This window comes from Dromiciops gliroides, chromosome 6, assembly GCF_019393635.1.
Source record: "Dromiciops gliroides isolate mDroGli1 chromosome 6, mDroGli1.pri, whole genome shotgun sequence".
Classification (NCBI taxonomy): Eukaryota; Metazoa; Chordata; class Mammalia; order Microbiotheria; family Microbiotheriidae; genus Dromiciops; species Dromiciops gliroides.
Window position 1 is genome coordinate 70,356,862 of NC_057866.1, and position 21,244 is coordinate 70,378,105.

The following is a 21,244-nucleotide window of genomic DNA, read 5'->3' on the forward strand; positions in this document are numbered from 1 at the left end:
TTCCCAATTAAATAATAACCTTTATCTTAATACCAAGTCCTTTTTTTTTTGGTGAGGCAGTTGGGGTTAAGTGACTTGCCCAGGGTCACACAGCTAGTAAGTGTCAAGTGTCTGAGGCTGGATTTGAACTCAGGTCCTCCTGAATCCAGGGCTGGTGCTCTATCCACTGCACCACTTAGCTGCCCCCAAGTCTTTTATCAAAAGCTTTTCTCTGTCTTAATTTTCCTAATTTTCCATCTTAACTCATCCTTTTTTTCAGTTTAGAATGGATTCTTTCCTTCTTTCCATTGATTGCAATTCTGCCCATGCATACAACCACAAAAGAACCATAAAATGCCAGACTAGAAGGAGTCTTAAGATTCCAGATGAAGTACTGGAAGTGACCTTTAAGGTCATCTGATATTCTAAATCTATCATATTACAGAAAAGGAGATTGAGCCCCAGAGTGGTTAAGTGACTTGACGGAGGTTACACAGGTAAGTTAGCAGAGCCACAATTTGAATGTGGTTCAAAAGACCCCAAAGCTAGCTCTCTATCCTACCACACCGTCTTACAAACTGGACATAATCTGGTGTAACCACCTCCCTTTGCAAATGGAGAAATTGTGTCCCTTTCAATCTAATCCAATCCAGCAAGCATTTATTAAGTACTTACTGTGTGAAGGCAAATTTTTCCCCTGATCATCACTGTGTATTGAGTTCTCCTTCCTCTGAGCTACTCTAGCATTTATGGTCATTTTTGTTATTTGCCTTTCCAGTCCTCCTCCTCCTCCTCCTCCTCCTCCTCCTCCTCCTCCTCCTCCTCCTCCTCCTCCTCCTTCTCCTTCTCCTCCTCCTCCTCCTCCTCCTCCTCCTCCTCCTCCTCCTTCTCCTTCTCCTCCTCCTCCTCCTCCTCCTTCTCCTTCTCCTTCTCCTTCTCCTTCTCCTTCTCCTTCTCCTTCTCCTTCTCCGTCTCCTTCTCCTTCTCCTTCTCCGTCTCCTTCTCCTTCTCCTTCTCCTTCTCCTTCTCCTTCTCCTTCTCCTTCTCCTTCTCCTTCTCCTTCTCCTTCTCCTTCTCCTTCTCCTTCTCCTTCTCCTTCTCCTTCTCCTTCTCCTTCTCCTTCTCCTTCTCCTTCTCCTTCTCCTTCTCCTTCTTCTCCTCCTCCTCCTCCTCCTTTTTGTGGGGCAATGAGGGTTAAGTGACTTGCCCAGGGTCACACAGCTAGTAAGTGTCAAGTATCTGAGGCCGGATTTGAAGTCAGGTTCTCCTGAATCCAGGACTGGTGCTTTATCCACTGTGCCGCCTAGCTGCCCCTTCCAGTTTTCTTTTGTTAGTTATCTGATATATGTCTCATTTGTACACAGTTGCTCAAATTGTCTCTTCTATTAGATTGCAAGTTCCTTAAGGACAGGGACTGATTTTTGTCTTTCCTTGTATTGCTAGTGCTCAGTACAGTGCCTTGCTCAGAGTAAATTATTAATAAATGCTCGTTGTTTTGACTTGATGTATCTGCCAACATCTATGTCGACTTGGTGCATCTATAAATTACTCAATTAAACTGTCAGATGTTTGAGGGCAGGGATACCCCACACTAATTTCTTCTGGAGCACCTAGAGCAGCTCTTTGTAATAATAACAACTCACAATCCGGGAAGACTTTAGGGTTTACCAAGCTCCAACCATGGTACTCTTTTAAGGTAGGTGGTTCAGTTATCATCCTTATTTTTATATATGGGGAAACTGAGTCTCAGAGAGGTTACATGACTTTCCTGCAGTCACATAGTTAGTAAATAGTGGAGTTAGGAGTTGAGTCTTCTCAGGCTCTGGACCTAGTGCTTCTTTCACTATACTGCAAGGCCCTTGGCAGGGTACGTACTCAATTTGCTAGCCTTTCATTCGATTTCAGGACCTTAGGTCTACAGCATTCCTTTCTGAGGGAAGATAACTAGGTTGAGCTGGGTCATGGGATTTTAACACTTTGCCTGTTCTTTTTCAATCTCCTTTTAATACAGCCTAACATCTATTTGCTTTTTTGACAACTGCCACACATTGAATAGAAACCATCATCAAGTTGTCCACTGTGATTTCTCTCTCTTTCTCTGAAGAAGCTATAACTAATTCACAGTCCATCAGAAAGTACAAGTACAATGGTTGAAATTTATTTCTTCCAATCTGCTTTACCTTCCATCTCCCTCACCCCCCCACCCCTGCCCTCATTCCCTTTTAGTTGCAATTGCGTTACGTTATTAGTTCATCCAGAGTTTCTCCCAATTTCAGCTTCAGAACAAACTAAGCAATTTTGTGTCATAAGCCCATTCTGTTGCCGTCCTGTTTTCTAGACTTCAACGGACAAATCACTTAAAAATAGACAGGATAGGACAACAGTGACTAACTTAGTACTAATCTCTGAAACACCCTATTATTTTCCATTTTCCATGCTGAGAATTGGTTATTTATTCCCATATGGTGTCAGCTATCAGTTAAGCAGCCTTTAATCATGACAGAACTCTACCTTTCACCCTGCATTTACTGAGTTTCTTACTTTTCCTTAATAGCCTCCTGTGAGAGACCTTATCAAGAGCCTTTAGAAAGTCGAAATAAATTATAGCCATGGATTCCTTTTTTATCTGCTGTTTTTAACACACAATTTCCCCATGCAGAAACCAGGCTGGAGTGCTCCTCTATCTTGGCCATTTCTTTGAAATGCCTTCCTTTCTAATTAATTATTTTCTTATGTCCTGGTAAAGACTGATATTTGTCTGTAGCTGGGAGTACAAGAGGACAAAACAACCAACTCTGAAGTGAAAAAGCTAGTCAGCCAGCTAGTTGTCTATTTGAGATGCCAAACACTCAGTTCAAATGATTCTTTCTTCACACCCCCAGAACTGATGTTGCCTTGTGGGTATTTTTTTTAGTGGGGAGGGGAAGAGGGAAAGGATAGTGATCTAACATTGTGTTTTCATGATGTGGGAACTTCTGGCTTAGAAATCCCCTCCTGTAACTAATCATCTTAGGGGGCTGCCTAATATACTGTCAAGTTGAGTTTCTAACTCAGAGTTACCTAGATAGTATGTGTTATAGATTGAACTTGAATCCAGGTCTTCCTGGTTTCCAATTACACATCGTTTCTTGTTGCTTTGCAGTTGTGTAGATAAACCTGGGGGGTTCCCCAAAGCAGGAATGAAGCCATGTTCTGCTAGGGGATAGGGCTGAAGGATTGTTACATCCAACTACAGAGAGTTGGGTGGAAGTAGCTTCCTTGAATTAGTTCTGCATCATGGTGGCATAAAGGATAGCCCATGTGTCTCTTCGTAAGTGATGATGGTGGCGGTCCAATATCCAAGGGTACTTGATAATCAGCTCAGCCTAGTTTGAAGGACACTGTGACAAGAATCACTTGCTGGGTCTTTTCTAAATGTTCAGATGCCACAGCATGAGGGATAGAGCCATTTGTAGCCATGGCCCATCAACTGAGAAAGCTCTCCCCTTCATTTTTACCTTATTAAAACAAAGGGTCTATAAGTAACTGAATGACAGCCCATAAAATAAGAGATCGAAGAAAGTCATTGGCTCTCAGGCATCAGGAGCCTGAAAGATCAGATTGGAAACTCAGCTCAGACCTTGTGCTGAATCAGCAGTGATGACAATGAAGGCACCAAAGTCCTTATCATTGTGTTTGGCAGGTTTGAGCCCTTCCACACCAGTTTAGCTTTGTTGCAACTGTCTATGCCAACCCAGAGTATAGAGCTCTGTAGCACTCATGCATGGATTTGACAAATGTGGGCATCATCGAGGCTAGAGCCTTGCCTTAGGAAAAAAATGTTGTAATCTTCCAGCTAGCATGAGACTGACAAAAGCATTTTGGCCATGAAGGTCACTTTTGAGTCCAAGAGCAGAGATGAATTAAACGAGGTTCTCAGCCAGTGAATGCCAAAATGAAATGTGATGGACTTGAGAATTTGCTCCCCTTGGCCTCACATATGTGCCCATTGGGGGCATCCAGGGCTTTTGGCTACTCTTCTCTATCCAAATCCTTTGGAATATAAACTGGTCTCTCTGGAAGGACAGGTCCAGATTGGAGCCTTTTGGAGTTGCCTTGGGAAGACTGGTTTGGTGTGGACTTATGTCCCTGCAGTGGCTCTGAATACTCTGCAGTTGGCCTGTGTGACAGCCTCCTTGGCAGGACTGACCTGGTCTGTCCAGATTTGATAGCATATGGTATGTACCAAGGGCAGACTCGAATGTTCAGCAGTCAATCAGGAGACTATTCCTCCTTGATCAAACTCCAAGGAATTTTTTAGCACCTAATACTAATAATTCCCTCATAAATCTCATGTAGACAGTCTTCAATGTTTACAATTCTGTATATATTATTTTATTTGATTCTCACAACAATCTTGTGAAGTGGGCAGGAGATGATAAAAGTTAGGGAAGGTAAAGTACCCAGGGTCACTGAGCTTTTATGTGGCAAAGCAAGTACTCAGACCTTGGTTATCTGGATCCAACTGCAGTATTCTTTCTATTGGACCGTCCTTCACACCGACAGTGAAAGAACTCCTGACCTTTCTATAAGCATGCCATTTTTATATGTCAATGAATTACATTCTTCTTTTGTGGCCAGACTTGGAAAAAGTAATGCAGAGAACAGAATTTCAAGACCAGAGTCTCCATGAAAGAGGAGAAAGGTCTTGGTTTCCATTGAGTCCAAGAGATTTGGATGATCCATAAAGTTATTTGCAAATCTTAAAGTACAATATCAGTGTTAACTATTGTAATTATCTCAGTTGCTGTAGTTCCTCTCATTTTTCTTTGTAGGCTTATTTCTTTTACTATAAAATTGAGGTAACACTGCCCAAAACAAATGAAACTCAATACTTCCTGCCAGTGAAAGGAAATTCCCATATCATTTTCTTCACTTGCTTATTCTAGCATTCAAGGCCTTCTGTTTAAAACCTACCTCTCAGCCATATCTCCCTTTCAGGTGATCTATGATCTAGCCAAACTGAACTGCTCTACTCAATTTCACATTCCCCCCCACCCCATCCTAACACATCTCTGTATTTTCTCTATGTCCTCACCCTTTCCTCCCATTAAAAGCCAACTCAGGTGCCAGCTTTTTCCCAAAGTCCACGCATTCCCTCCTCCATGTCCCAGGGGAAAGTGATTTCTCCTTCCTCCACTTTCGTATAGCAGGTAACCCCTCTCTTCTGCACTTATCACAACCCCCATTGAATCTTTTTTCTTTCTTTCTTTCTTTCTTTCTTTCTTTCTTTCTTTCTTTCTTTCTTTCTTTCTTTCTTTCTTTCTTTCTTTCTTTTTTTTGTGAGGCAATTGGGGTTAAGTGACTTGCCCAGGGTCACACAGCTAGTAAGTGTCAAGTGTCTGAGGCTGGATTTGAACTCAGGTCCTCCTGAATCCAAGGCCAGTACTTTATCCACTGTGCCACCTAACTGCTCCTCACCCATTGAATCTTATGAGTGTTTGGAGGTGTCTCCTCCCTGCCCCTATCAGATTGCAAACTCCTTAAGAGGGAGAGGTCTGTGTCATATCTAGGTTGGTGTCCTTCATTCTTAGCACACAGTAGGAATTTAGAGACAGCACGAAACAATGGAAGTCATACTGGATTTGAAATTAGGAAGCCTGGGTTTGAGTCTTGACTCCACACCTGATAGTTATATGCTTATGGGAAAGTAACTTGCATTCCCCAAACCTTAGCTCCCTCATTTGTAGATGGAGATAATCATGCTGACTGAAATGACCTGCCCTCAGGTCTTGTTATAAGAGAATATTTTGTGTATTTGTAGGTGGTATCTAAATGAGAGACGTCGTCATTGTTTGTTGAGTTCAGTTTAATTCAATGTGTATTTATTAAACACTTATTATGTGCCAGGTACTGTGGGTAGATGCTTTGAGTATAGAAGATTTTTTGAAATGCCCCTGCCCTCAAGGAGTTTTCATTCTTCTAGGAGGAAATAAAATGTTCACAAATAATGTAAACATAAAACATATAACAATTAAATATGATTTATTTTTATGGTGTAGAGAGAACACTAAAAGCTTATGAAGATTATCAGGTATCAGAAAGGGTTTTGAGTATGAGGTGGCTGTGAAGTTGAACTCTGAAGGAATCTTGAATTGATGCTTTATTTCTTTTCAGATCAGCAAAGACCATTGCCTATATTGCCATGTAGGCAACACTAGAAATACACAGTTTAGAAACCTGGTGATGGGGGTGGAGCTGAGGTCAAAGAGAGGACTCCCATCAATACAGCATGTGGATAAGGTTGGCAAAAAAAAAAAAAGCAAGATGGCAGGTAATAGATTTTTGAAGCAGACTGTGCTCATTCGATAATGTAATTCTACATACATTTGTTAGCTCCGACTCTGCACAAGTTAGAGTATGAAAGTAACTCTTGTTATAGCATTAAAATGTCAACCTTTGCCCTTGGTGACAGGCAGGCCTTGAAAAGAATTGGAATTGCTTCTTGGCAACTCCAGTCACCCCCTTACTTCCAGTAGGAGAGGCCCCACGGGTTGCATAGTGGCTGTTTCTGCTTCTGGCTCAACTCTTGCTTTATATTCATCTAGGAAGACAAGCTGGGTTCTAGTCTCTGGACTTGAGGTTCTTGTTAACCTGGAGAAACTTTAGGCCATTTTCAAAGCATGAGTAGAATCTAATCTGCCCTCCAGTTGTCTACAATAATTAGTGTCTTTCCATGATAAATGATAAAGCTTTGCTGAATCAGAAATTTGAGGGCATTCATTTCTGCCCAAGTCTCTGGTAAATGCCTCTTCCTTTGGTGAGGAGGACACGGCAAATAAATTCTCCCTTTGTTCAATGGCCTCCTGGCTCCCTTTGATGTCTCAATCTGAGCCATGGCCTCACTTTCACTTAATAAAGTTTTCCCTTCCGCTTTTTTTTTTTTTTGCCTTATTCTCCAGTGTGGAAACTGATGCAAATACATTATTTCATTTCCCTGCAATCTCCTTATCCTTCTTGAATATCTCCTTTGTGCTGGGCTAGTCTGGCAGATTCACTGATCCCTTTGCAGCAGTCCTACTTCTGATGTACTTAAAGAATTTAATATTATTTGTTGTGTTATCATTGGTTGTTTGTTTTCAAACACCCTTTTTAATCCTTTCTAATCTACACTTTAAATCTCACCTGCTAAAGTTTATTCTTCTGTAAGCTTCATATCGAATGGATTTTGGGTTTTTTGAAAGATCCTTTTCTTTGGTCTTGAATAAGCTCCTGTACTTTGCTGTTTAACCAGATGGGTCCCACTCACTCACCCACCCCCTGCTTATTTTCTCACCATTAAATATTTTTGTTTGTTTTGGCAACTATAGTTAGTTATCAACTTTGTACTGTTGTATGGAGTCATATTTCTTCCCTTCCCTTTTGAGGGGACTTTTCATATCCTTATTTTTAAAAGCTCACCAGAGCCACAGAGGATGTTCTAAGAGTGATCCTGTTTGAAATTTCATGAGAATGTTAAACTTAATTTTATCATAGGCTGAGGTTGAAAACAACCTTGTGGTGAATTAAAATTGTTTTCAACATATTGATTTTTTATTTTAGGAACACACCACTGGGCTTGACACTTATTGCTAGGAATAGATAACCAGGTGGGGATAAAAGTGAAGTTGTAGGTTCATAGAGAACAACCTCATCTGTTGTTGGGAAAAGTTCCTTCACACTTGTGTGTAACAAGACCAAAAATTGCAGATAACCGAGGCTAGGGTTCCTCATGTAAGAGAAGCCTTCTTTTTTACAGTAGGCTACTGCAACTTCCTTAACCCTCAAAGGTCTTGATTTATAGACGGCTACACAAAATGGAGCCAACAAGTCTGACTAGAATGCCAGGAGATGGATCAATCCATCAGCAGTCATTTATTATGCAATGGGCCAAGTCCTGTGTTAAGTGCTAGGGATAGAATGAAAGGCCAAAACCTGATTCCTGCCCTCCAGGAGCATACATTCCAAAAAGGAGAGACTACTTATAAATATAGGTACGTACAAGATGATAGCTGTGGGTCCAGGAGAGGTCTCCTGTAGAGGTTGGTATTTAACACACGAGTCTTAAGAGGAAGTCAAGGATTTTATTAGGTGAAAGAGAGGGAGTATTTTAGGAGTGAAGAACAGCCAACCTAAAGAACCAGAGAATGGAGATGGAAGACTCAATAAGATTATGTTTACTGGCCCTGTTCCATTTACACACCTTTTTGTAACTCAATCAAAGGAGAATTGTAGCATGGGCCAATAAACTCTATAGTTTTCCATATGGTGAAGATAATTTAAGTCAACATTTACTATGAAAAGTATCGAAAGCTATTCTAGTTATTTCAAATGACAAAAATATCCCATATCAATCATAAAACCACAAGAGAGGGCTAAAAGTGAACACAACTGAGGTCCCACCAGATTTAAATCTAGCATTGATGAGTCAGGTTATCTAAACTGCTTTTTTGTCTCCCACGCCACCTCCATCCCCCTGTAAATTATTGGCCTTTTTTTTTTTTAAATAGTCAGTGAAGGCAGGGAAGCTGAGTATCACAACTTTAGAGCCAAAGGTCTGTGTCTCTACCTATTGTCTGAAGGATGAAACTGAGAGTATCCTTGCTACAGGAATACCTTGGGTATTCATTAAAACAGGCAGGTCAGGGCAGTAGAGTGAAAGCTGATTGGGCAGGAATCTGGGCCCAGGAGAGCTGGTAGTGACACAGGGTTACTTTTAATTAGTGGCTCAAACACACTTTATCTGCACAGCCAAACTCTGACCCTGAGACTGAATTGAGGCTCTCCTCTTCCCTTACACACACACCACACACCACACCACACACACACACACACACACACACACACACACACACACACACACACACACACACACACGATCCTCAGAGGACTTGCCTTTACAAACCCCAAACCCCATGAGAACTTTTCATCCTTTTTAAGTGTTCCACATAACTCAGCTTTCCTGATTCTTCAGTCTTTTTCCAAGTACGGGCACAGAACTGATCTTAGATGACTCACTGTTCCCATTCCTGTTTCTCCTTGGTTTTTTGGAAGCTCTTTGAAGGCAATTTCTATCTTGTAGAACATTCATAAATCCTAAATAGTACATAGGATAGTAAAGGTTCAATAATGATTTGTTCTTTGACTTGTGGAATACAGATGACCCAGGAGTAAAAGGGATGACTTTTAACCCCAATTTTGCCAATAACTAGAAGTAGGACTTTGGGCAAGTCATTTAACCTCAAAGGTTTCAATTTCCTTCAGCTGTAAAAAGATGAGGTTATCATAGGATGCAAGGGTTCTTAACCATTTTTGTGATATGTCATGTTGGGGCAGCCTGGTGAAGTCCATAGAGCTTTTTCAGAGTAAAACTTGTAAATGCATACAGTAAAATACAACATAGGGTTACAGAGGAAACCAATTATATCCAAATATAGTTATCATGATTTATTTATTTTCAATTTAATTTATTTTATTCTTAACTTAAGAGATAAAACAAGCTTTTCCCTGACACAGTAGAATAGGAAAAAAAGATGATTGCACTTGACTGAAAATCTATTGTGGATAATTTGCTATTCCTTTTAAATATATTTAATATATAAAATATATAATTTAATATATAAATATAGTTCTAATGTGACTTTCTTTTAAAAACATATAAATATATTTAAAATATATAATATATAAAATCTGTGTGTATATACATGTATATATGTATGTGTATATATGCACATATACACATACATATAGACATATATAGACATACACACACATATACATATAAAGCTTATGGATTCCAGGTTAAGAACCCCAGGACTAGGTGGTCTCTAAATTCTAATCCAGCTCTAAAATTTTATGAACATAATATAAAGCACTAGTGGCTCTATGAATTGATAAAGAAATAATTTAAAAATTTTAAAATTAGGGAACTTTTGTAATGCAGTCTGGAGAGAGATTTTTTGGAAGTGGTTATTGAAACTTTAGCTGTTAATGTAGGGGGAAGCTTGTTAAGAAAATGCCCAGAGGGGTAGCTAGGTGGCGCAGTAGATAAAACACCCGCCCTGGATTCAGGAGGACCCGAGTTCAAATCCGTCCTCAGACACTTGACACTTACTAGCTGTGTGACCTTGGGCAAGTCACTTAATCCTCATTGCCCCACAAAAAAAGAAGAAAAAAAAAAGAAAAAGAAAATGCCCAGCACTAGCCATCTTCTCCACAGGGTGAATGGACTTCATTCAATGCCCTGGCACCCATGTGACACACTCAACTGAACCACAGGCTACAGAAGACTCATACATAGAGGAAGTTAGTCACAGAACTGGGATTTGAACCCATGTCTTTCTCTGACTGCCACAGCCAAGTCACTGTTAACCTTTTATCCATTTCCTCTCCTCTTTTGTTCCTGTCCAGAAACCCTTTCAAAGGCTGAGCTGGTCAGAGTGATGTTCCCTAGCACTGATGACATTTGAAAGGTGACTTCTATATGTACTGTATCTGAGTGGCATCCTTGATGTTCATGTTCAGGGCACAGCTTCAGCTGAGCTCATCTACCCCTCTTGTGTATTAGTCATATTCGTATATTGCCCACAACTCTAGATCAAATCCTCTGCCCATGTTTACCATGATTGGCGTAATGTGTGGGTGAGGCATTGAATATGAGTGTCTTCCCTTTAGTAATAACTCACATTTATGTAGTGCTTTGTAGCTTATACTGTACTTTCTTTATACAATAGCAGGATATTGGTAGTACCAATATAATTACTCCCATTTAATAGATGAAGAAACCGAGACCTAGCTAGGTTAGGTAAATAGCTAGCAATCACATGACTGCAAGTGGTGGAGTAGGTACGTGAATCCAGGTATTCCTTTCCAAATCCTGGTCTTTTTTTATCACACTATGAAAAAAAGAGATCACAGTGACTAGGGTTCTAAGGAAGGAAAGAATGAAACAAAATATTTATTAGAAACCTACTTTTTTATTGGAATGTTTTTATTATATTGGGGTAGGATGTTGAGCAGTTTATTTTTTTGCGGTGCAATGAGGGTTAAGTGACTTGTCCAGGGTCACACAGCTAGTAAGTATCAAGTATCTGAGGCCAGATTTGAACTCAGGTCCTCCTAAATTCAGGGCTGATGCTTTATCCACTGTACCACCTAGCTGCCCTGGACACAGTTTAGATGATTTCAATTTTGGTGGAAACATCCAAAGCATCCTAGTCTGGAGGCAGTTGGACATAGGCCTTCTTCTCTCCATCAGGCCGGCTCAGTGTGTTGACCTTGGCCACATCGATGTCAAAAAGCTTCTTTACAGCTTCTTTGATCTGATGCTTGTTGGCTTTGACATCCACAATGAAGACTAGGGTGTTGTTGTCCGCTATCTTCTTCACAGCAGACTCAGTGATCAGGGGAAACTTAATGATGGCATAGTGGGCAATGTTGTTTCTCTGTGGGGCACTTTTCCGAGGGCATTTGGGCTGCCTTTGAAGTCTTAGAGTCTTGGGTCGCCGGAAGGTGGGAGATGTTTGGATCTTCTTCTTTTTGTGGCTGTGGACACCCTTCAATACTGCCTTCTTGGCCTCCAAGGTCTTGGACTTGGCTTCCATCTTGGAGGGAACAACCGCTTCCTTCTTCGCCTTCGGTGCCATTTGGGGGAAAGGATTAGGCACCTACTATATGCCAGGCATTGCGCTAAGCACTTCACAAATATTTTCTCATTTAATCTTCGCAACAGCCCTTGGAGTTAGGAGCTATAGTTATCCTCGCTTTACAGAAGAGGAAACTGAGGCAGATGGAGGTTAAGTGACTTGGCCAAGGTTACACAGATAGAAATAAGCGAATCTGGATTTAAACCCATGTCTTCCTGAATCCAGGCACAATACCCTATGCTTTGCCCTAACTAGCTGCCAAAGTTCTAAGGGAAAGATGAAATATCAGGGGAAAAAAATCCCATGTTTCTGGATGAAAAAGTTGCGTCATAATTGAGGGTAGAAATAGGGATCCCTGTAGAATAATATGGCAGTACCATACTCTTGAATGAAGGGTACCCCAAATTGGTAAGAAGAACAAGGAAGGAAGCGGTTTACTGCTCGAGGGAGATTTATTTCAATAAACATTTATTAGGGCAGATGGTGTAATGTTAGCAGATGATAGAGGGAAAGTAGAAACCATACAAATCCTGTTTTTCTTGCTTCTCTATCATTAAGAGTGATCTTTAAGTTGGAAAGCAACAAATGTGGGTAAGGAGGGATGGAAGCCCCAATAGGTGATTAATTAGGAAGAAGAGGGTACTTGGCTACTTCAAATCTCACAGTCTCAGAATGAGAAACCCTGTGGTTTGTAGTAGTACCATTAGATTGTAAGGTCCTTGAGGGCAGGGACTGTCTTTTGCCTCTTTTTTGTGTGTCCAGTGCTAAGCACAGTACCTGGCACACCATAATAAGTGATTAATAAATGTTTATTGATTGATTATGGAAATGACAGAAGATCAATGAACGTTTTGTCTTTTGAAAAGGATGGGTTCCAGAAACTGTAAAATGATGGGTTTGCAAAATTCTTGAAAGAATTCTTTAAGAACATAGATTTGGAACCAAAAGAATAGTGGACATCTAGTCCAATCCCTGAATTTTACAGATGAGAATGCTGAGGCCCAGAAAAGTTCAATTACTTGCCCAACGTCATACATCAAACAACAAGCATTTATTAGGCTCTGACTATTTTCCAGACACTTGTACAGGGAATGGTAAGAAGGTGAGTTTGACTGGCTGATAGGAATCAGGAAGGAGAGTAATAAGACTAGAAAATGAGGGGGACCAGATTTTAATGGACTTAAAATACCAAAGAGAATTTATATTTGATCCCATAGGCAATAAGAAACCATTGGAGTTCACTGAGTTGGGAAGTGATGTGATCAGACATATGCTTGAGGAAAATAATTTTGTGAATAGGATGAATTGGAAAGGGGAGAGACCCAATGCTGGGAGATTCATTAAAATTTGAGTATAATGTTGCAGTTGCAAACTTGTGACTGAAGGAATTGGTTGGAGAAGTCTAGAAGAAGGGATGAGTTTTTGGGGAAGATTAATTCTGTTTGGGGTATGATGTTTGAAATGCCCATGGAATATCTGATTGGAAATGTTCACTAGACATTTGTTTTTGTTTTTTGTTTGTTTGTTTTTCTTTGCAGGGCAATGAGGGTTAAGTGACTTGCCCAAGGTCACACAGCTAGTAAGTGTCACGTGTCTGAGGCTGGATTTCAACTCAGGTCCTCCTGAATCCAGGGCTGGTGCTCTATCCACTGCACCACCTAGCTGCCCTTCACTAGACATTTGAAAATGCACAAAGGAAGTTTAGGAGAGAGATAGAAATAGAGATCTGGGATTCATCTACATAGAGAGTCATCCTAGATGATGAGGAGAATCAACATGGGACCTCATGGGGTCCCCAAGAGAAGAAAGGAGACTAGGCCTCGGTCAGAACCTTGGGGGATACCTGCTGTTAGGAGTAAGTGGAAGAACTGGCCATTGAACTCCCACTCTCTGACTTCTGACCCAACCCTCCTAACACTTTGAAGAGAAGCAGCGATGGTTATGAGTCAGCATTATTTGACTTAAAGGATGTCCTTGGATTTGCCTCCTAACTCCCCACAACAGCCTCAGTTTCCTTATCTGTCAAATGAAGGGCTTGACCAACATGGCCTCTAAAGGCCCTTCCAACTCTAAATCTTCATTCCTATGGCCTTTTTGGGCCTCAATGTCCTTATCTTTAAGATGAGGAGTTTGGACTAGAATTCAAGGATTCTTAATGTGTGCGTGCGCGCGTGTGTGTTATGGCAGTGAACTGAAGCCTGTGGATCCTTTTTCAAGATAATGTTTTGTTGTTGTTGTTTTTTGGGGGGCAATGAGGGTTAAGTGACTTGCCCAGGGTCACACAGCTAGTAAGTGTCAAATGTCTGAGGCTGGACTTGAACTCAGGTCCTCCTGAATCCAGGGCTGGTGCTTTATCCACTGCACCACCTAGCTGCCCTCAAGATAATGTTTTAAAATGCATGAGATTATAATGGAAACTAATTTAAGTTATAAAAAAAATTTAAAAAAAGTTTCATAGACTCCAGGTTAAGAGACCCTGGACAGGATCACCTCCATGGTCCCCTTGAATGCTGAATCAACCCTATGCTTTGCCTCTGACGGCGTTTAAAAACCATGATGTTTGATATTACTCATGTAAAGTTGCCCTGATTTTTCTTTCATGTCAGTGTTACTGGAAAATCAGAAAACTCCTATGAGACACAGTATATTTTGATTTCAGCAAAGCAATGTATTTGACAAATTCCATCATGATGTCCCTGAGGACAAGATGGTGAAATGTTTGCTAGATAATAGATAAGGAGACAGAGCTTTGAAAAACCGACTACAAAGACTGTTGATGAATGGCTCCATTTCAGCCTGGAAGGAGGTCTGTAATGGTGTGCCACAGGGCTCTGGGTGACACTTACCTCTTGAATTCTATGCCTACTGCCAAGCACAAATTTGAAATATTTACCAGTCTCTCTTTCCACCCAAGCTTTCTATTTCTTTGGAATTGCCTTTGAGTGCAGAACCCTGCCTCCAGCTCTATACCCCCTATAAGATTCAGGTTGAAAGACCTAAGACTTATTATTCACCTATGACTTATAAGTACAGCTCAGAAACACTTAAGCAGCTTTGAACTGTTTGTATTAACGTGTGTGTGTGTGTGTGTGTGTGTGTGTGATACTAGACCCCTTGTTCAATTCAATTTAATTCAATTCAACTTAACAATCATTTATCAACTCTCTATTTTTGTGCCAGACACTGTGCTTGGATCTGGGAATGTCAAAACAAAAACAAAAAAGCCTTTTACCTTGAATGTTCTTATAATCTTCTCGGGAAAAACATTTAATGGCCATGGATAAATAAATAAAAAGTACAATATATAAAAATAAATGCAGAATGATATTGGAACAGGGAGTACTAACAACAGAGCAATTAGGAAAAAATCTCTATGGGTACTTTAGCTGAACTTTGAAGAGAGTTATGGGTTCCAAGAAACAGAGGCAAAGAGGGAGTAAGCTTGGGAGAGAACATGCCAACTAGGTGGTGAAGTATATAGGGCTTCTTTGGAAGACCAGAGTTCAAATCTAGCCTCAGATACTTATTATTATCTGTGTGACCCTGGGCAAATCACTTAACCTCTGCTAGCCTTGGTTTCTTCATCTGTAGAATGGTAAAATCTACTTTACCAGGTTGTTGTGAGGGTCAAGTGAGAAAATACATGTAAGATGCACTGTAAGCCTTAAAGTTCTAGTTAAATGCTTAATGATGGTGGTGGTGGTGGTGGTGGTGGTGGTGGTGGTGGTGGTGGTGGTGATGACAACGACGACACAGAAGCACAGAGATGGGAAGTACAATGCTACCCAATGGAGTTTGAGTATCAGTTTGGGGGAGGAAAACTTAATTAATATGTAATTTTAGAAAATAAGTGTGATAAAGAAGAAAATTGATAGGAGCAGTTAGGTGGTACATGGGTGTAACACTGGACCTGAAGTTAGGAAGACCTAGCTCACATCTGAATGACTAGTTATGTGACCTTGGACAAGTCACTTAACCTCCCTCAGATCATCTGTAATAAGGGAGTAATACTAACACTTACCTCCCAGGGTTATCTCGAGGATGAAACGAGATAATATTTGTCAAGCACTTTGAAAACATTAAAAGTACCATATAAATGTCAGCTTTTCGTTATACAAACTTGAAAAGTTTCATTTTATTCAAAATATGAGCTTCAAATGGGTCTTCAGTTCAGCAGCCCATATTTCCTCTAACTTTCGTATGAATGAGAATTAACTTCGGATGATGAGGTTCTTCTTGTGATTATTGATCTTCTCTAGTCAAACCTCAGAAATTTTTAGAATCCCGGAGATCTGCTGCTTCCACTTACTCAGCCTGTCCTTTGCTTAGATTCACGCTTCCTGTCTACGGATGTAGGTGCCTCTCATGTTTATTATTGAACAGTGAGGGGCTCCTTTCTTCTAGTGTTGTCAGCAGGGCCTGCAGAGCAACTTTGGAGAGCAGTGGGAACTTGGTGCCTGCAAGGAAGAGGAGAAATGACTCTTTATTTGGTGTCAAGTGTTCTTGAAATCTTTAATTAGTCATTCCTCCCAGTACCCTCACAACACCTCTTTGTGGTAAGTTGAGATGATCATTAAAAAAATTTTTTTTTGCAGATAAGTAAGCTGAGACACTGGAGGTTCAACATTGTCACTCAGGGCCTCAGAACAAACATGTGATGGAGCTAAGGGCAGGACTTAGGGTTGTGATCTTCTCCATACTTTTGTTCCTTGGGCCACATAACCCCCGGGGTCTTCCTCTCCTCTTCAGCACTAAATACTGTTGTCTCTAATACTCTTGTGTCTTTTGTAACTATTGACTTGCTATTTTTTTTTTTTGGTGGGGCAATGAGGGTTAAGTGACTTGCCCAGGGTCACGCAGCTAGTAAGTGTCAAGTGTTTGAGGCTGGATTTGAACTCAGGTCCTCCTGAATCCAGGGCTGGTACTTTATGCACTGCGCCACCTAGCTGCCCCCCGACTTGCTTTTTTATTGTGGCATTTAGAATATGGAATCTTCCCATAGAATGAGATTTGTTGTTGGTTTTTTTTTCCTAGTCCATCTTCAAATGTAACTGCTCTGAAAGTTCTGGTGTTAGAGCCAACTTTCAATAGTGTGTATATATGTATACACACATTTGTGTGAATGGAGATATGCATATATATGTATACACCTACACACTCACCTAAGTAGACTTCCAGCCTCCCTTGGAAGACCTCCTATGATTGGTCACACATACCCCCCCCCACCCCAGAAGTAGCCTGTTCTAGTTTTGTATAGCTCTTATTGTTAGGGAGTATTCCCCCTACTGAGCCTAAATCTACTTACTTCTCTGCAGCTTTCATTTAATTATTTTATTTCTGGGGATACATTTTTCCCAATCTAACCTGGCCCATCTAGGGCCATGGGGGAAAGAAAAAACGTTTTCTTTCTTCCATTTTACAATCCTTCAGATGCTTAAGGGCAATTATGATGTCTCCTTCCCTCAAGTTTTCCTTTGTCCAGAATATGCCTCCCTTCAGTCCCTTGTGTTTTGTAAGTTCTTTCACCATCCTAGTTGCCCTCTACTGAATGTGGTGCCCAAGATTTGAGCTGAGCAGGGCTACTTGGCAGAACTCCAGTCTCTGTATAATTATGTCTCTATTAATGCAATCTAACATTGAATTAGAGAATTGCCAAGGGCCAATGAAAGGTTAAATGACCTGCTCTGTGTCACAAAGTCAGTATGTGTCAGAGACTGGCCTTGAACCAGGTCCTAAAATAGAGGAATGATGGATCCCTTTCCTGAAATAGAGTACATCTAATGAAGGTTGATCAGAACCAGGTGTCTTACAAATCTAATTTTAAAAACCTTTAAATAAACAAGTCAGCCAGCTAGTAGGCATTCATTAACCACCTACTATGTGGCAACCTCTGTTCTAAGTTCTAGAAAAAAGGATAGGAGAAGGAAAATAATTTCTTATGTTTATCTTCCAAGTTAGAGATCATAGAGTAGTTACCAAAAAGGAAGAATAGCAGTTGAGAAACCAAAAGTTCACAGAGGACAAAATCTAAGAAAGGAGTTAATAATAAAACCCATGGTTTCAGATGTCTGTATATAAGTGCACAAAGTTTAGGCAACACACAAGAGGAATTAAGAGCCTGAGTTCAAGAAGGCAAATTTGACTTTATAAGGTATCTGCCAAGACTAGATTAAATGAGACCTATGACTGGATCATATGTCTGAATGGGTATTATTCAAAGGAAAGAGGAGAATCAAAAAAAGGGGAAGAAGAAGAAGAAGAGAGTCAGAAGGGTGTAGGGAATGGGATAGGATCCTATATTGATGTGAAGAAATTCAGACACCAAAGAGAGAAGCCTCATTCAACGAGCAAACTGTAAGTGCCTAATGTGTGCCAGATATACAGTGTTGAAGCTACAAATACAAAAAATGAAATAAATTCTTTTCATAAGTAGTTTATATTTATATGGGAGAATATAACAATACCTATTTAAGTATATGCAGAATAAATACAAATTAAAAACAAAATGATTAATTAGGGGAATTGGGGGTGTGATTTAGTTAAGGAAAATTAGTGAAATCAGGACAATCTTGTAAAGACAGGAGGCATCATGGGCCAGGCAAGTCAGACTACTACCACCACCTTCTTAATTGTTATCTCTTCTGATGTCTGATGGAAACAACCTAGCACCCCAACCCAAGAGCCTTGGGCTTAGCAGTATCCTCCAAACCACCAAGCCTGCTTCCAGCCCAGTTTTGCAGCTATCATTGAATGGAGAAATTATTATAGAAAATGGGTCCATTTTCCTCACTGCCTCTAGCAACAACTACTAACCGGCTGTCAGCAACAGATAAGCATAGAGCTCTGCAAATAGCAGAATCTCCCTCTCTCAAGACAACCATCCCTGCTTCTAGCCCAGCCTTCACAGACATCATCTGGGGAAGCAGTTCCTGTGGAGGAGGGTCCTCTTATCACCACCAACTGGCACTCGCAGGTCAGGATGACCAACCTTGTCGAAGCAGCAAGGCATCCTGATGGAGAGGCAGAAGGAAGCACCTGCCAAGGAAGTAAAGCATCATTATCATCTTGACAACCTTGACCTTCATGATCCTTAGAGACACAGTGAAGGATCTAGAATCCAAGAGCCTTGGGAACAGCAGTACCTCCAGCCCAGGGTCTGAAGCAATCACACTGGCAAGCAGCTGCTGTGGAGATGCAGCCCAGCAACTGCTCCTAAAGGTGCTTCAGCCACAGATCCTAAAGACCCAGAAAAGAAAGTTCTTGCCAGTAATGTCCTTGGCACGGTCAAATGGTTCGAGATCAGAAACTGATATGATTTTTTTTCAGCGCAGACATTAAAGAAAAGACATTACCATCTGCTTTGTCACTGTACCCTGAGGGCTACGGGACCTTTCCATCTGACTTACAGCTGAAACCTTCCATCTGTGTTGTCTCCTGAATTAAAATGTAAGCTCCTTGAGAATAGAGATTGTCTTACTTTTCAGTTTGGGTTTGCAGTGATTATTTTAGTGCTTTGTGCATAATAAACACTTCACAAATGCTTTTTCATTCATTCATTCATTCATTCATTCATTCATTCATTCATTCATTCATTCATTCATTCATTCATTCATTCATTCATGTAGAAGGTGTTTTGAAGAAAGAGAAGGATTCTTTGAGGCAGTTGAAGAGTGAGTGTATTCCAGGCATGGGAGACAGTCAGTGCAAAGTTATGGAAGCAGGGGACAGATTAACCTATGTGAGAAATGGAGAAAAGGCCAGTTTGTTTGAATTGTAGAGGATCAGAGAAGTCATGTCCAATGAGACTGAAATGATGCATCAAGCTCAGCTTGTCAAGGGCTTTAAAAGTTAAACATAGAAGCTCCTATTGGATATTAGAGGCAGTAAGGAGCCATCGCATTTTATTGAGTAAGGGAGTAACATGATCTGATCTGTGTTTAAGGAAAATCACTCAAGTGGGGCAAGGCTTGAGGTAAGGAGACTCATTATTAAGCTGTTGTAATAATCTAGGCAAGAGCTGATGGGAAGCTGAATTGAAGTGATGATCCTATGAATAGAGAGAAGTCGACAGATTCAAAAGATGTCCTGTAGCTAGGAAGGATGAAATGTGGTAACTGATGGGATAGGTAGGGTACCAGAGACTGAAGAATTAAGTATTATGCGGAAGTTGTGGACCTGAGAGACTGAAGAATGGTGGCACCTTCAACAGAAATAGGGAAGTTTGGAAGAGAGGTGGGTTGGTAGGGGCAAATAACAAGCATAATGGTGAATATTTGGTTGAAGAACAATGGAGAAATTCTATTCTGAATCTGCATCCCACTTACAGGGAGGAACTGGTTACTAAAGCAGAATTGATGTAAACTCCAAGAAGAGACCACTCAATCATACAATGTATGATAAGAAGAGAGGAGATTCAGGCATGATCTGACATGCACCCTAGATTTTGGGAAAGTGTACTTCAGAGGTTTCAGAGGGAAGATGAGTGGGATCCCATGAAATAAAATACTGAAGGAGAAGCTAGCCAGGAAGGATGGGAGTTAGTCAAGACTGAAATTCTGAGGACAAAGTGAAACAATTCCAGCAAGAAGAAAAACCTGAATTTATCTGAAGAAACTGATATGTATGTATAGGGAACTCAATGACCAACTTAGATTTTTAAAATAAATGTACAAAAGATGGAAGCAAGGCCAGGTAACAAGATGAATATGAGTGTGTCACAATATTGTAAAAGTAGTGTTAGGAATGCAAAATACACACTTCAGCAGGAGCCGAGGAAAATCAAAAGAATAAAAGAAATAATAGCACTTTGGCATTGGGTGGTAGATGGGATTATTGTAACTGACCACAGAGAAAAACAGAGGTGCATTTTTTCTCCACTAAGGAGGACCATTGCACTGGATATAATAAAACAAAAATATCTAACAGAAGTTGATACCCAAGATAAGGAAGGAGATAACGAAAGAGTACTCAGCTGCTGTAGATGAATTGAGGTTTCCTTGCCCAGATGAACTCCATCCTTTCTTAATGAAAGGACTGGTGAATGTGGCTACTAAGTCATCACCTGTGATGACTTAAAGATCATGGACGGTGAGAGATGTAACAGAAGAGTGGAGCAAGGTAGATATGGTACAGATTTACCAAAAAAAAAAAAGAAAGAAAAGAGAATTGGAAAACTATAAGCCAATGAGTTTGACTTTGATTCCTGAAAGGATTTTAGAACAGATCATTCAAGGGAGGCTTGGTGGATGTCTAGAAAGGGAAACAGTGATTAGAGAGAGCCAGTATGGCTTCATCAAGAGTATAGGGTGTCCCAAAAGTCTCAGTTCAGTCTTGAACTTTAATAGCTTAACTAGCTTTATTAGCTTAAAATGGCACCAAGACTTTTGGGGCTCCCTATATATCATTCCAGACTAGCGTCTTTTTTTTCTTGACAGGATTACTAAGTTAGTAAGATGACAGGAATGCTGTGAATATAGTTTATTTAGATTTTAGCAAACCTTTGAATAAAGTCTCTCTCTTACTTATCCTTGTGGAGAAGAAGTTGAGAGGTGGAACTAGATGACAGTATAATTAGATGGATATAGTACTGCTTGGATGGCCAG

The 21,244-nt window shown here is 40.5% G+C and overlaps 2 protein-coding genes across 6 annotated transcripts in view; one reads left to right on the plus strand and one right to left on the minus strand.

Moving 5' to 3' along the window:
* Positions 1 to 21,244, plus strand: part of PPARGC1A (PPARG coactivator 1 alpha) — a 773,930-nt gene that overhangs the window by 133,040 nt on the left and 619,646 nt on the right. The window lies entirely within an intron of this gene.
* On the minus strand, positions 11,211 to 11,642 carry LOC122731106 (60S ribosomal protein L23a-like). The gene has a single exon (XM_043970973.1). The coding sequence runs from the start codon at positions 11,640 to 11,642 to the stop codon at positions 11,211 to 11,213; it is 432 nt and encodes a 143-aa protein (XP_043826908.1).